General features: G+C 39.5%; 1 protein-coding gene across 3 annotated transcripts in view; it reads right to left on the bottom strand.

Annotated features, from left to right (window-relative positions):
• The window catches only part of Asah2 (N-acylsphingosine amidohydrolase 2), a 70084-nt gene that overhangs the window by 11002 nt on the left and 41799 nt on the right, over positions 1-17283 (bottom strand). For 2 of the 3 annotated variants that reach the window (XM_059247328.1, XM_059247336.1), the window contains exons 12-17: positions 16314-16429; positions 14533-14627; positions 12147-12186; positions 11353-11448; positions 7364-7459; positions 4792-4938 (exon numbers count right to left, since the gene is read on the bottom strand). In XM_059247328.1, the coding sequence (XP_059103311.1) occupies positions 4792-4938; positions 7364-7459; positions 11353-11448; positions 12147-12186; positions 14533-14627; positions 16314-16429 (590 nt within the window). Of the gene's footprint in view, positions 1-4791; positions 4939-7363; positions 7460-11352; positions 11449-12146; positions 12187-14532; positions 14628-16313; positions 16430-17283 lie in introns of those variants that run through there. The other variant, XM_059247346.1, reaches the window with a different exon arrangement.

Here is a 17283-nt window from a genome sequence, read left to right as displayed (position 1 = left end):
ATGCAGTTTAAGACAACATTGAGATTTTATCTCATGCCTGTTTGGACTGGCTACCATCAACCAAACTAGCAACACCCACTGCTGGTAAGGATGGGGGAAAGAGAAACCCTTCTCACCTGGTGTTATAGATGTACACTTAGGCAGCCAGTATGTAAGTCAGTACTGAGGCCACTCAAAGACAAAGCTAGAACTATGAGATGATCCGGATTTACCACCCTGGACATACACATGAAGGATTCCAAGTCAGCATATGTCCCAGTTTGCTTCTCTATTGCTGTGTTAAAACACTGATCAAAAACTACCTGGGAAAGAAAGTTTATTGGGCCTCTACTTCCACTTCACTGTCCCTCATTGAGGCAATTCAGAGCAGAAACTCAAAGTAGCAACCTGAAGTCTGGAACTGAAGCAGAGGCCATGGAGGAGTCATGCTTGCTCCCCATGGCTCGCTCACCCTGCTTTCATATATATGGCACCACCCTCAGTGGGCTCCCTCCACATCAATCATTAATCAAGAAAATGCCCCCACAGATACACCCAGATACCAATCCTTGGAGGGAAATTCCTCAGTTGAGAGTTCCTCTTCCTGGGTGACTCCAGTTTGTGTCAGTTAACAGAAACTAACCAGCACAGCATACCAGAAAAATATTTGCATATCTATGTTTATTATAGGACTATGGAAATGTTCACTAGGAAACCATCCAACATGTTCATTAACATATGAACAGGTAAAGAAAATGTAGCACAATAGAATTTTATGAAGGATAATTAAATTATCAGGAAATGTAATAGAGCTGGTGATCACTGAGTTAAAAAAAGAGGCAAGACTCAGGAAAACAAATACTGCATGTTGTGCCTCACATGTAAATACACATATGATATTGTGATATGAAAGTAGAAAAATCTATGGGATTTAAAATAGATGTGAGCTAGGTTTCTTTGTGGCATTGTGATAAGTATATATACTTAATGTTTGTTTCTGTTCACCCCCACAATTCCCTGTTCCCCACCCCCTCCTATTGCTGACCACTTCTTCCTAAATAGTCCTGCTTCTGCTTTGATGAAATGTATATTCTATTACCCTCCCTTGTTCCCACTTCAATCCTCCCTTTAGACCTCTTTCTCTGCATTTCTTTGGATGCTAACAAAAATATTAAAAAACCAAATTTGTACAACACAGAAATAGACAAAAGTCCTCACCACCAGGCTCCGTGTTTATCTAAACTCTGTCTAATCACAGGACACACAAGCTTTTGTTCTTCACGCCAGCCCCAGCTCGGGTGTTTCATCTCATGAATATTTTGTTGCATCAGCTTGGTTGGGATTGAGACTGTGGTTGGACATTGGAATATGATTCCCAAGGCACTTAGCATAGAGACACATTAGCCTAATGAGGAAGTCTACAAGCTCTAACAGGAGATCAGCAAGACAAGCCAAGGGTCATGATTTATCCCAGCTCTTATCAGAAAAAGCAAGTTTGAGGAGACGTAAGGGAGGGAAGTGCAAAAAGAGAACAACATATATATAGTGAAAATATAAAAATGAAATCCATTTCTTTGTATGTTAACCAAAAACAACATAAAAATTATTATTATATAAAAATATTATTATTAAAAGATGATGAATATACATAAATATATAATATATAATATGTATGGCCTTCAAGTAGAAAGGGGACTATGTTGGGGTAAGGAATATGTCTAAAGTAGGGGCAGAGGTGAGGTGAGGGTAATGGGGTTGATAAACATGGCCTGTTTTCTCTGGATTTAAACATATATACATAGGAGATGAAAACAGGCAGGGATCTTATAGTGAGAATAAGGGGACCAGCAGGAGGAGACACAGGGGAAGCCAAGCAGAGGAGCAACTGTAAGCCAAATATTATTGTGGAATGGCTAGTTTTTCTCAACTCGACCCAAGCTAGGGCCATCTGGGGGAAAAGAAACTTAACTGAGAAAATGCCTACATAGGACTGGCTTGTCGGCAAGTCTGGGGGGCATTTTCTTGATTACTGATTTACGTGGTAGGGCCTAGGACACTGTCTGTGCCACCCCGGCCAGGCAGTCCTGGAGTGTAGAAGAAAAACTGAGCAAATCAGGAGGAGTAAACAAGTAAGCAGCACTCCTTCATGTCCTCTGCATCAATTCCTGCCTCAGGATCCAGCTCTAGCTTCCCTGGATGATGGGTGTCAAGCTATAAGATGAAGTAAACCCTTTCCTCCCCAACTTGCTCTTGGCCATGGTGTTTTGTCACAGCAGTAGAAACTCTAACTAAGATAACATGTATGAAAATGCCCTGATGAAACTCATTATTCCTTGTGCAAACTAAAAACTTTAATTAAAAAAAAAAAGTTGGCCAGGAAGAAAAGCCCAAGTCCATTTGCTTTTGCAGCTAGATCTGAGTGAATAATAGTGAAACAATCCTGGTTCATATCCTTTGTATAGTTTTCCAGAAAACACAAGAGGAGACACCTCCCTACTCATTCTTTATAACCTTGACACCAGAAGCCAAGAAACAGGTAAAAAAAAAAAAAAAAAAAAAAAACAGTCCTCCTGGCATGGGTCTAACATTCCAGAACAGTGTGCCATCAAAGCCAACAGTACATAGATTAGTCATCAGTAGCAGCAGGCTTTAATATCTGAAAACTAGTTAATATGGTGTAGCATATTAATAGACTGAATTAAAGAAAACCACATGGTCACTTCAGTAACACAGAAAAGCACTCTCTCACACACACACACACACACACACACACAAATCCCACATCTAATGCCAGTAAAGTCTCCCTGTATACTAAGTAAGAATGAATACTGTCTTGATCTGAATCAAGTTGTCTCCTAAAATCCTGACAAATGTCACATTAATAGGGGTACAGAGAGTTTGCAGTTAAGAGCAATTCCTGCTCTTACAGAGGACTCACATTTGATGGTTCACGGCCACCTATAACTCTAGCTCCAAGATGTCATCACCCCCTTCTGTCATCTATGGGTACCCACACACATGTAGCATACACTCACACAAACACACACACACACACACACACACACACACACACACACACATACACACACACACTACACACACACATACATACATACATACATACATACATACATACATACATAAACAGGGGAACTCTGAATACTTGTCTCCTAAGATCAGAAACAAGCCATGGATGGCTACCAAGTTTCACAAATCCTAATCCAGAATTGTTGTGGTGTAAATGTGATGTGTCCTCCCTCCCACAGTGGTTACTGAATTGAAGGTTGGAATTCCAGGGATTATAACTGTTCAGAGATGATGGGAGTATGAGGCTACTAATGTCACCAATGGGTTTATCCATTTTTATCCACTATGAACCTATATTGAATGGGTTATTAAGGGGTGGGACCTGGCTGAGAAAGCAGGTCACTTGGAGCTTACTTTTGAAGGCTATATCTTGTCCCTGGCCAATCCCTTTGTTTCTCTATACTTCCCAGACACTGTGAGGTGAGAAAATTTCCCCTGCCACTCCTTTCCTTCATGATGCTCTACCTCACCACACATATGCCCAGAGCAATGAGCCCAGGGACATAGTTTGAAACCTCCAAAACCATGAACCAAACTAAATCCTCTCCACAGCTGTGATGTTGAACTCTCACCACCCACTCGGTAAGATTAGAATCACCCAGGAAACACATGTCTGCGGTCTCTATGAAGATGTTCCGGAGAGGGTTAATTGGCAATGGAAGACTCACCCTAATGTGAGTGGCAACTATCCTGTAGACTAGAGACTAGATTGAATAAAAAGGAAAAAAGTGAATTGAACAGCAGTGTTTGCCTCTCTGTTTGACTATGGAGGCAGTGTGACCAGCTGCATGGCTTCCCTACCATGGTGGATCGCATCCTCCACGTGTGAGCCAAAAACATGGTCTTCCATCCTTGGGCTGTTCTCGTCAGATATGCTGTCAGAGCGATGAGAAAACTAACTGACATGGCTGTCTTCAATTGCTTTCTCAGCTGCTTTATCACAGCAATGAGAACTAACACTGCACTCTAGAACATTCGGTAATTAATGAAGCATGACTATGAAGTTTAGTCATGCTTCACTAGGAAAAAGAGAAATCTAGAAATGAATAAGTAAAGTTATTTCATTTGCTGATTATGTAACAAGTGTAGAACTCCCTGAGGAATTCATAACAAGAAAAAAGAACCTTTCAGAATTAATACATTTTCCAGCAAGGATGCAGAGCACAAAATCAACATAAAATGTAGTGGTGCAGATCCTGGTTCAGGTCTGTGCACTTTTCCATCCCTTGATCTAAAGAACAACCTGGCCCAACTCCTGTGCACAGTTCTTTGACCATGTATTTAATAAAAAGAATAAATTGCATTTTAGAAATTCAGTTTTTTCTGTAGTTAACTGCCAGGGGGAGGGCGGGAAATCAGTGTTTCCCATTCCCCTTGCTTTTGCAGAACCTCTGTAGAGATGGAAATATATGTCAACATCACCATTGCTAAAGCTAGCCTGTGGTACTGTCAACATCATCATTGCTGAAGCTAGCCTGTGGTACTGTCAACATCATTACTGCTGAAGCTAGCCTGTGGTACTGTCAACATCATTACTGCTGAAGCTAGCCTATGGTTCTGTCAACATCATCATTGTTGAAGCTAGCCTGTGGTACTGTCAACATCATCATTGCTGAAGCAACAATGTGGTACCACTAGAGGCAGGTGGTGATGTCAAGCAACATCTTTCCTTTCACCTCCAGAAGCAAATTCCTAAATACTTGGAAACGTTCCTGTGAGTCTTACCACTCTGTATTCAGGTTTGGCTGGCTGCAGGACTTCCCCAAAATGTCTGCCTATTGGTGGTCTATCCGCAATATTAGGGATAAGCGAGGCTATCAGGTTTGTGAAGAATGGAGGCTCCGGGCCGCTGCTCATGTTGGCTACTGTGTCCTGAAACAGAGAGCATTTGTTAAAGAAATGCACAATGGACATTAAGTGAGATTCCCTACTCCTGTTCATATCCTAAGAAATGTCCTCATTAAAGGAGGTTCACACACATCTATACACAGGCACTCCAAAAAGCTAACAATATTTAGCCAAATGTGAAGCACCCTTGCTAAAATGAGAGCCTAAATGTTCATTAGTTTTTTGTTAAAAGTTTTTGTTGAAGGCAATTGCTTTGCTTGCCTGGCTGGTATAATTCAGAGATCAGAAAGCAAACACAGAAGCATACTATAATAGTTAGATTCTGGGCAGCCATTGTTTTCACTGTGTGGCTCAGGGTAGGTATGTACCACACATTATAACTTCATGGAGGATACTGCAATTATGCTTAAAATTTTCAATATTGAGTCTCATAAATGTGTTTATATATGTTCTGGCATGTATGTGCATGTATGTCAGAGGTCAACACCAAATGTCATTCCTATTCAGGTACCACCTACCTCGATTATAAGTGTCTTTCATTGATTTAGATAAATAGCTTGTAAGCAAACCTAGGGGATCCTCCTGTCTCTATCTGCCCAGTACTGGGATTACAAGCACACAGTACAGTGCTCAGCTTTTTTGTTCAGGTGCTGAAGATCAACCTTGGATCATCATGCTTGCTTCTAAGATGTTACTTGGATTATCATTTCTCTGCTTCTAAGATGTTACTTTGGTGGGTTGATTGGTTGTTTGGTTGTTTGGTAGGTTAGTTGGTAGTGTTTTTTTTTTTAAGTAGTCTTATCAATGCAACTTGGGCTTACCTAGAACTTGCTCCATAGCCTAGGCTGTCCTGAACTCATGATTCATCTACCCTAGTAGCCTGAGTGCCAGGATTACAGGCAAGTACCAATATGCTTGGTTCAAACTGTGGGTAATCTTTTGCCCAAAGTCACCACTAAGATTCTCGCCTGGTCCCAAATCTCTGCTAAATAATATAATAAATATATCTTTATTTAAAATTTAAGATTAGCCTGTATCCTGACTGATACAATGTTTTCCAAAAGATTCACCAACTTTAATGGGAGCATCAGAAATAATTATCTCATTGTTCAATAGCCCTTGATGTATATTTAATGTTCTTTAGCCCTTACATTGGATTATTAGTTTTTATGGCAGCACATGGTGTGGGGGATGCATTATCACTCTTACTCTGCAAACAAGAAGACAGGATTAAATACACTCAGTTGGTTTTCAAGATCACATCGTCAGTCTAAAAACAAGTGACCATAATGTAGACCAAGAACCAAGTGTTCACTAAATGAACAAAGGACTAAGTCTAAAACACAGAGGGACACTAATATTTAAAAAAAAAAAATAAGTAAGTAAAGTATGTTCAAGTCCCTAGATTGTATTAAAATTTCAAATACAATAGGCAGCTCAAGGCAGAGGTGTATGAAATTGTCATTGTTGGTCTACAGCATGTAGGTCTCATCTGTTTCAATCCAGTACATCCACACTCTTTCTTCAAAAGGTTTATTGTACTTACTATGCCTCAACCTCACAGCTCTTATTATTTATTATAAGGCTATTATGGGGCAAGTAATATACTTACAACTATAAAGCTTACATGTATTATATACGGATCTGTTTATTACTTTAAGGTCTCTGTTTCACTTGTCAACTAATTATCTGTATCACAACTGCAGCTTTATAAATAAGTGTATCCTAGAGGGACTTTTCCATGCTAAGGAACTTTATATCAAGTGTACACATGTCACAAACACACATGTACTTGCCAAGGCAATACTAGAGTTCAACAAACCTAAGCCTCCACTCATCACAAGAATTTATACTACTTTGAACCACCAAGAAATTTAAAATGCTACTAGTTATAAGGGTAAGATTCCTCTGATTGGAAGATGTACCTCAGTTTCAGAGATGTTATAATGAAGAAAATGAGCATCTCGAACATTCTGTAACTGTGTGGTCCACTCAACTCTCTGAATGGCAGGAGAGAATCTGGAAAGTGAGTGCTAGCTGTAATTCTAGTACAGATGGCCACTTACTACCTTCCAGAAATGTTTACCATCTAAAACATGGAGAAAAAATAATATCTCCATATTTCAAAGAATATTTTCATATTTATATGAGATAGATAGATAGACAGACAGATAGATAGATAGATAGATAGATAGATAGATAGATAGATAGATAGATAGATATGAAAGACTGCCACCACTAAATGGTAGTAATTAAACTTGAGTTTTGCTGTCAGTAAACTTTGAATTATTTTCTTAGTGATACCAAGTGTTCCAGGTTTCTTTCCTAAGGAAAACTGCATATAATATAAAATTTGTTAAATAACATGTATCTAAGTTTTCTTGATTCTGTGCCTCTTTCTTCTGAAGACAAACATATGCGCACACACACACACACTTGATTTGATTACCGTAGCAATTGCCTTAGCAAGGTCTCTGAAGAGCTGGATGTATGCAGACAGAGTGTGTGGTCCATAAATTGTAGATGCTGCCTCATACCTCTGAGCCTGCAGGAAAAGTGAGAAGAGGTACAGACAGTTTTGTATACATCAATCCATTCATAGAAGCATAGCACTTTCAGGAAAGTGATGTCCGGACCACTTGCATAATTCAATACCAGCAAACACTCAGAGTTTTTTGTGAAAATAGAATGTGAGCATTTCCCACTAACCAGCCAAAGTGAATGGCTGAGTCTGATGCTTGTAAAGGCAGTGGGTTCTTTCTGCTTATGCCATTTAGGCCACCATTTCTTTTACTCTGAAAGATGTTACAGGCTCCCGCCTCTCATGCCCATGTCTGTTGTAAGTTCTTGCAATATTAGTGATCTCCCCAGGCTGAACATCAGGAAAGAAAATGAGAGTAGAATAACTTCCAGATAAGTTGGTTGCTAATGGTCTCCTCTGTGGAAGGACTTCTACCTCACCACAGAGCTATGAAATAGAGCCAAATGCATCTCACCATCTCGTTATGAGCTCCCCGACTTGGGTGACCATACAGAAACCTCAGGGCCATCAGTGCACAGGGTCCTCATCACCCTGGAAACAGCAGCTTTTCCCAAAGTGTTCTGTGTGCCACCCTTCCAGTATCTATGGCGATCAGTTGGCAGTCATCTTAGACCCCCTCTTTCTCCCTCGTCCCACATTCAGCAGATTGTGTCTTAAAACTTTCTCAAGGTGTTCTGTTTTCCTTTCCTACCTCTCTGCACACCTTCATCTCTCACCCAGACCTTAACTTTAGGGTGTAATCAATTCTGTCTCCACATATGCCCACCCTGCCGTCCCAACGACATTCCTAAGGGTATCACAGGATGAATCAAAGAACTCTCTCCAAAGCCTTCTTTTCAAAGTCAATACTCCACTATACTGCACAAAGAACTCTTCCCTCTACTCACCTGCCTCCCACTCTAGCCCTCACCTCACCATCACCAACATCACACTCTACAGACTCAGTTAATTATAGCTAATTAATGGGCTATGTCTACTCTCTGGACTTTTGTGCACATGCCTGCTCTATATAGAAGACATTCCTAATTTTTTATTTGCTTACTGACCCAAATGTGTTGTCAATAACTCAGACAAATGTCTGCTGGTCTTCATCTTTCGTTTTAAATATTTAGTTAGTTCATTGGTCACCGTGTGTGTCTGTGTCTGTGTGTGTGTGCATGCACACATGTGCACCACATGCATGTAAGAGCTTGAGAAAGTCAGTAAAAGAGGGCATTAGATCACCTAGAACTGGAGTTACATGGTGCTTGTGAGCATCCATGCTGGTGCTAGGAACCAAACCTGGGTATTCCACCCTTAAGTGCTCCTAACCACGGAGCTGTCTCTTCAGCCCCCAGTTCTCATCTTCATCTACTTTCTCCTCTATCTCTAATGGTACATCAGGGAAGAAGTAGCGTCTTTTCATTATTGAGTCTCCAGAGAATGACTATCAAAATATCTATCGTACAAGTCAATGAAATGAGTCAAGAGTAAACTTTGCAAAAACATAATCCTAGACAAGGAAACAGGCTAGCAGGGATTCCCAACTTTGCTTGAGCCATGGACTTCTTTGGAAGTTTATTGTGGAACACATGTTAAAATAATGGTTCTGAGTGCATAAAACAAAATACTTGAGACAAATTAGAAAAAAAATTTAAAAAACAAATTAGACTGGAATGCCTTTATCAGCTTACAGTAACCAATTTTACCAAATAATAACATGTACTTCTTTTTTACCCTATCAGATAATATGATGAAGGTAGACCTAGTAGCTCCTGTAATTTTCACATAAGAAAAGGAATCAAAGATATTTCTGGATCTGTAAGAACTGTGTGACAAAGGGGGGGTGGCCTGAGTAGTTGTAAGGTTGGTCAGTCCACTGGCTTTCCTCCATCCTCACCACCAAGGTGAGCTCTCAAGTGTTGCCCCAGTTAGTTCACACTATGCAACAAGGAGCAAGGGGTGGGGCCGGTTCTCCTGCTTTCATGCCCTCAGGGGTGGCTCACCTACACTTACATCACCAGGGGCCAGATCTCCCAAACTCACATTCTCAGGGTCAGCTCACCTGCGCCCCAGTCAGCAGACTAAGCCCTATGCTACCCAGGCAAGGTGGGGGCCTGCTTTCCTGAGTCCTGCAGCTGATAAGGGGGATGGGAGGTTAGCTCCTTTGTCTGCAAGGTGGTGGTGATGGTGAGGGAAGGATGCTCCCTCCTCGCTCTGACACCTGTGGCAGTTGGGAGAGCTGTCCCAGAGGTCACAAGAGTGGGAAAGCTGCCCCTGTTCCTCACCAGCATCAACACTCAGGAAAATAACCCCCATACCTCACCTGGGCAACACAGTAGAGCTGGCCTTGGTGGTATAGGTATGGGTGAGCCAGCCCTGAGAGCATGAAAGCAGGAGAACTGTCCTTACCCCTTGCTCCTTGCTGCATAGGGTGAACTATGCCCTGCATAGTCAGGGCAATGCTTGAGAGCTCACCCTGGTGGTGAGGACATGGAAGAACTGGCAGGCTGACCAACCCAGCAAAAACCCAGGCCCAGAACCAGGGCTATGAGTTGGCCCACCCCAACATCCACCTCATCTATGATCTGCTGGAGCACATGAAGGAGCAGGTCCTGCAGATCGAAAGCTACAGGATCTCCATGACACAGGACAATAACAGGATAGAGGAGTCTTGGTGAGGGCCCAGCATCTATAGTGTGGTAGAAACCAGAGTCCTCAAACCAAACTAATGACTCTTTGCAATGAAGACTTGAAAGTAAAGATACATGTATTAAAGGGTGTACTGTGTGACTCAAAGTGACACACTACAGCTTCCAGGATGAAATTTTTCTTTTTTTTCTCTTTTTTCTTTTCTCTTAAATTTTATTTCATTTTACTTTTGAGGGGAAGTTGCGAGGGCAGAGGGCAGATACAAAGGAATGGAGAGATGAATGGGATCAAGATGAGAAAGACACAAAGAATGAATAATGAAACTACTGTCGTTTGTTGAAGGGAACACTAAATAGCAAAAAAATAAAATTTTTTTCAACTGTTTCTAACCCCAATTAAGAACTTTTACCTAATAATACTATTTACCCAATAATACTATTATTATTACCAATAATACTAATGTTATGGACTGAAGCCTCTAAAAACTGCAAGCCAACATTAGCCCTTTCTCTTTATAAGCTTTGTCTCAGACAGTTATAATGATGGGAAGCTGACTAATGCAAATAAGATTTCTAGAAGCTAGAATCCTCAGCAATGTCAACAGAGGGCAGCAGGACAGATTAGAATTCTTATATCACTAAATATTTGCTATGAGATGGCTCTATGCTCCTGTGTGGACTGCCGTGATATGCCAGAAGATCTATTCATAATCATTAATTGTGGGACTCTAGGCTATTATTATATTTAACTAATTATTGTGCTTTTTAAAAAGTACCTGGGCTACTTTCAGAACTATATAGAAAAAAGAAGTATTGTAGTCACCAACTCCTACTCTGAGAGTTTTGGGTTTTGTTTCTTTGTTTGTTTTGTTTTGAGTCATGTCATAGAGTAATATGCTACTTTAGGATGTACTTCGAGGATTGTGTACAGCTACATTTGCAAAGTACATTTAGCTAGTGTACTCAATAAATAAGATGGTCAGCCCTACAGAAGCTTAAGACATCAAATGCATTATATGTAGTTATTTGTGTGTCATAATCCAGGTTTATTACAAGTCCCTGACAAAACAAGTTTCAGGAGAAGGTAGAAGTCAATGAGACAATTATGCTGACATATACTTGGAAGTGATGACTGCCAAACCAAATATAGTTTTTGGCTTATTCTCTTAGAATTCCCACCTAAAACCAAGTCACCTCTCAGAAACATGGCTAAAGAAGTCCAGAAAGAAAGTGTAATGAAAAAGCCATGAGAACTTTTGACTTTACCTGGTATTCTTCATATGTGGTGATGTAATGTGTGTAAACATTGCATAGACCCGAAATAACAACGGTCATATTCTTCATCCCATAAGATTCAAATTCCTAGGAGGGAAAAAGGAAAGACTTATACCTCTTAAGTCCGAGCTCCGCTTAAGGTGCACATTGCTACGAGTTGTTAATAAAAGTTGCATCTCTTAAGAAAAATCTTCCCAATGACCAAAACCACCAAAGGTAGACATGTCAAAGAGTACTTTGGAAATTAGACCTAATCCCCATTACAGTTGGGCAAATCAATGGCTCTATGAAAAAATCTTAATAATCACATCAGCAAGAATAGACTCTTATTATTAAAAATGTAATTACCTCAAAACTATATTGAGTTTATATTACATAATTCAAACAGATGTTATTAGACCTAACTAACAAGAGAAGACATTTATTAATCTATCATTTTGCAACTATTCTCAATACATCCTGAATCTGAAGAAAATACAGGGAAAAAACAAAATTCCCCTAATGTGATGGTTTTATTTAGACCATTCCTGTGGTTCTAAGCAACCTCTAGATATAGTTTACTATTTATGTCATACAAGCATTATCAATTTTTAGTTGTTTAAATGTAAAGGCCAATAAAATACTTTAACCTGGTTATAACTCCCTTACTGACATTTCATATTTATCTCTAACCACTACTTTCAAGAAGTGTAAACTTTAGTCATTTTAGGAAAGACTAATTCAATAGGGAATTTCTTCCTCTTCAGGTACAAATGTGCAGGCATTGTATTTCACACTTAACTTACTTTTTTAACTGCCTCTCGAAATCTTCGTCCTGACATAGTTCTGAGGCAAGAGAACAGAATTATGTAAACATCCTCCCATTTGGAATGTGTGGGAACTATTCGGAAAGGCTTTTAGTAAATGCCAAAAAATTTTAGCCTAGCTAACCCATAGCAGTAAATATGTAGGGAGTCAATAGTGTTTAAAAAAAAAAAAAAAAAAAAAGCTTAGCATTTTCCCTTGGCTGGCCTAGCTTCAAAGCAACTCCTAAACACAACTGGACCAAAAAGGAAAATGAAGTCAATGAACAACACTGAGAGAAGAAGACCATCAAGGATTGGGGTGTGGATCGATGGTGGAGTACTTTCCTGACAGGTACAAGGCCCAGGGCTCCACCTCTGATGCCACAAAAAAATGACAACATCATTTTCTATTCATGGGTTCAACATAATGGGTTGGTTGCATCCTACATGAATAAGAGCTGAGGCAGAGAGAAAGTCTGATGCCTGGCCCCACCTACAAAGAACCTGCCCTTTCATTTCTATATTTAATCCTTCAACATACTCTTGAATATCTGCCGCTTACCAGGCCCACTCTCACATGCTAATGGTTTAGTGGAATGGAACTTACACTCCAAGGATGGAAGGTGACCACCAAATAAGTGAGAAAGTGAGATGAAGATAAGCAGAGACTAATAAAGCAGAGTAAGGGTGAAAGGGAGTAGTGGGAGTAGTGGTGGTAGTACTGGTGCTGATGCTGGCACCAGTGCTGATGTGAGATTGACAGGGTTGGTCATTGTTGATAAAGATGATTTTATGTAATGTGAATAGAATTTGCATCTCTATTAGAGATTTGAGCAGAGGATTAAAAAACACTAAAAGAGTTGACCGTGAAATTAATTGAAGAGAATGTGTTTCATACAAAAACAACCATAAGTTCAAAGTCCCTGAATCCATAATATTCTTAGTGGACCTAGCAAGTGCATTTGTAGTTCTGTCTATACAGAAAACCTTGACAATGATGCAGGATGGCTGAAGCAGGACGAGATAGAGGGAAAGTCAAAAGATACCACACCAGGGAGCTTGCTGAGACTCATACTGTTTGGGAACTTGAAGGAAATCGGAATGATCTGAGGGAATACCTGGAATAAGACGGGAAAAGATTGAGAGGTTTTGAACAGAGAAATGGCATGTTGAATTCACATTTTAAAGTAGTGGTTCTCAACCCGTGGATCACAACCTCTGTCTCCAAAAATATTTACATTATGATTCATAACATTAGCAGTTATGAAGTAAGTATGAAAGAAAATAATTTTATGGTTGGGGGCCACCACAACATGAGCAATTGTATTAAAGGGTCACAGCATCAGGAAGGCTAAGGACCACATTGAATGTGGTTGACTGTTGTATTGAGAAAGGACTACAGAGGAATAATGGAGGAACCCAAATGGAGGTCTAAAATAATCTGAGGGAATGATGGCAATGATGGGGAATGATGGCAATGATGATGGGGAATGATGGCAATGATGGGGAATAATGGCAATGATGATGGGGAATGATGGCAATGATGGGGAATGATGGCAATAATGATGGGGAATGATGGCAATGATGGGGAATGATAACAATGATGATGGGGAATGATGGGGAATGATAGCAATGATGGGGAATGATGGCAATGATGATGAGGAATGATAGCAATGATGATGGGGAATGATGGCAATGATGGGGAATGATGGCAATGATGGGGAATGATAGCATGTGTTGTGTAGGATGTAAGAATTGAATGAATTCTTGAAAGAGGAAAAAAGAAAATTCAAGGACTGTTTCAACAAACTTCCCATTATGGAGATGGGAAAGATTGTAAAAGACTGAGGCTTACATCATTCTTCAGTCTTCTCAAGATCTAAACTGGTGCTTTCAAGTCCTTTACTCTCATTTCAAGTCTCTGTGCTGACACACTTCACTGCACATTTTACCTTTGGAATGCCAAGTTTGTGAATTTTTCCTTATCTTTTTCACAGATAATAAGTAAGCATAGACATATTTATCTTCAGAGGCCCCACCAAATGAGGAAAAGTTATTTGTCACTGTTGCCAAACACAGTATAACAGGCTACCAAGAGATCAGCAAAGAACTATTTTTTCCAAAGAATCAATCCCAGGGCCATCGAGATGCCTCAGTAGGCAAAGGTGCTTACTGCCGAGCTCAGTAACCTGATTTCTGTCTCCAGAACTAAAATGGTGAAGGGAGAAAACTGACTCATGCAACCTATCCTCTGACTTCCACAGGTATGTCATGGCCTATATTCCCCTTCCACAAACACACAACAGATAAATAAATGATTCTAAAAAGAATTAATCGCAACAGAATTACATATTTTTTATTATGAAACTTTTTATAAAGAACTTACGTAAACTCCCCAGGGATAGCAGCGATGGCCAGTGACCCAAGAGTAACAATCTGAACATCAACTATATCTGGGTGCCAAGGATGAGGTTTTGTCAGCTGGGACCCCAAAACAAGAAAATTACGTTAGGTATAAATTACCCTTTCTATCGTCAACAATCACATAAGTTCCTTAATTAAACAATTTCAATGTTGGAAGCTAGTTTTGTTTTTTCACCACATCACAGGATTCATTTCTGACTATGATGTGACATTAAACACATTGCGTGCATGTTTATGTCCTGGCTCTAGCATATGAATCTCAAATTCAAGCTCCGTTGGTAAGTTCAGGGTGAAATAGCATTTGAAGGAGCTTTGGTGGACTCATCATTATGTGCAGGGTAAATGACTGTCTCCTCAATGGATATGCAAAGCCATTTGTAATAATTTAATACAATCATTTATGCTTTCACCCTAGTTGTGCTTTAAGTTTAGAACTTGCAAGTCTGGCTTTATCTTCCAAGCGTCCTTGATGAGCATCGGTCCTTTTCCATATTCTGATTAGTGGAAGCTATCTCTCCATCCCTTCCTCCCCTCTCTCTCTTACCCTAAGGATTTTAATAGGGTACTACTGGGAAAGCCTACTTTTTAAAAACTTACACTTCAAAAATCATGCTTCTATGAATAGTGGGATGACTTTTTAACATTACAAATGCAAAAAAAAATATGTTCTGAAGTAGTGTTAAAAGAAAATTGCTTTATCTGAGCAGTGATGGTTCATGCCTTTAATCCCAGCACTTGAGAGACAGAGGCAGGTGGATCTCTGAGTCTGAGGCCAGCCTGGACTACAGAGTGCGTTCTCGGACAGCCAGGGCTACACAGAGAAACCCTGTCTCAAAAAAGCAACAACAACAACAAAAAACCTACTGTAATTAATGATGTTACCAAATAAGCAGCAGGAATTGAGTTGAATCTGCAGCACTCACATTAAAAAAACAGGCAATGTGGTGTAGCATGTGCTTATAATCTGAGCACTGGAAAGAAGAGACAGGAGGATTCCTGGGGCATGCTGGCCAGCCAGTCTAGCCTAATTGGTGAGCCTCAGGTCCCAGTGAGAGACCATGTCTCAAAATGTAAGGTGTGTAGTCCAGAGGAATAACATCTGAGGTTACCACTGTCTCCACACACACATGTATGCACACCTATACATACAAAGTAAAATAAATAAATACATGTATAAATAATCAAGTAAATCAATAATGCTGCCTAACATGAGAGAATTGACACGAGCACTTCCCTCTATGACCTTGATGCTTTTCTCTACGAAGAACTCTTCATAACCTGCCTCCCTGGAACCTGAATAACACGAATAACATAAGTGCTAGACTTCCTTTTCCATGTTCCAATCCTCTCTTTTTTTCTTAATAATTAGGTAACTTGGTATATTTAATAGCAGCAATTCTTTTGAGTTGGATTTAGCACTCAAACTTTTAATATTAAACATTTCTGTGGGGTGTGGCTGACTGGGAAGACTCTGCAGATAAAGTGCTAGCCACACAAGGCTGAGTTTGATCCCAGGACCCATGTGAAGGTGCAAAAAAGAGAACCAAGTTCACAGACAAACATTCCCACACATATATCATACACACATGCAATAATAGTAAACATGTAACAATAATAATAAATTACATAAGAGTATCTAAATAAGATCTTCCATGTCAGTAGACATTGACCATTTATTATCTTATAGTTCAGAAACTACAAAGTATAATATTCTGACTCCATTATGACAATCAAATGCCTTACCTCTCCAGTATGAAGTAAGATTGGCTTAGGTTTATGGCATTCTATGATTTCTTCAGATGGTCTGCCCAAGAGCTGGTCCCGAATAGTGTCCCAAAATATATTCCCTTCAGTTGTCCCTATTAGAATTATTATGATTAATAAGATCCCTTGGACTATCCCTTGAGGATGTCATAATTTGGATAGTATTGCACACATCATTTTAGACATTTCAGGTATTTTGTTAAGGTTGTTATTCAATGGCTTCAACAATCTGAACAGTATAAGGGGAAGTGTTTTTTACATGTCACAAAGTATAATAGCCCTTTATTATAAAAGAATAATAGAACACATTTTGTGTGGTATTCTCAAAGTTTTATTTATATTAACCTTGCTCATTTATGTCATAAATAAAGACAATTTTATACAATCCACATATTTGTGAACTGCATCACCTTTTTCTCATTTTAAAAATTAACAATGATAACTTCAAAATGTAATACCAGCTGTCTGGCATGTGGGCTAAAATAGTAAAACTTTTAGAATTACAGAGTAAGCCTTCGTGATGGTGAGTGGTGAATGGGTGTGATGGCAAGCCACTAGTCACAAAAAGGAAACTAATCTGGACATTTGTGTCTCAAAGAATGTAATCAAGAAATTGAAAAGACAACCTATCAAATGAGGGACATTTTTTTCAAATAATTTATCTAATGAGGGATTTGTATACAAAAACCTATTTTAGAAAACCTCATAATTCAATAGTTACAGTCTAAAACTCAAACTTAAGAAAAGTATATGAATTAACAGCTCTCAAAAAATATAAAGGATGGCCAATAAACACAAAAAGACATTTGACATTATCAAGCAGATGCAAATCTAAACCACAAGGAGACATCATTTCACATACATGCTGGCTACAATCAGCATGCCAGATAACAAATATTGACCAAGATGTGGAAAAACTAAACAGACACATTGCTGACACAGCCGTTAA

Source organism: Peromyscus eremicus, chromosome 1 (genome assembly GCF_949786415.1).
Source record: "Peromyscus eremicus chromosome 1, PerEre_H2_v1, whole genome shotgun sequence".
NCBI lineage: Eukaryota > Metazoa > Chordata > Mammalia > Rodentia > Cricetidae > Peromyscus > Peromyscus eremicus.
Note: the sequence above shows the minus strand (reverse complement) of the source record. Positions and strands in the feature narration are given on the sequence as shown.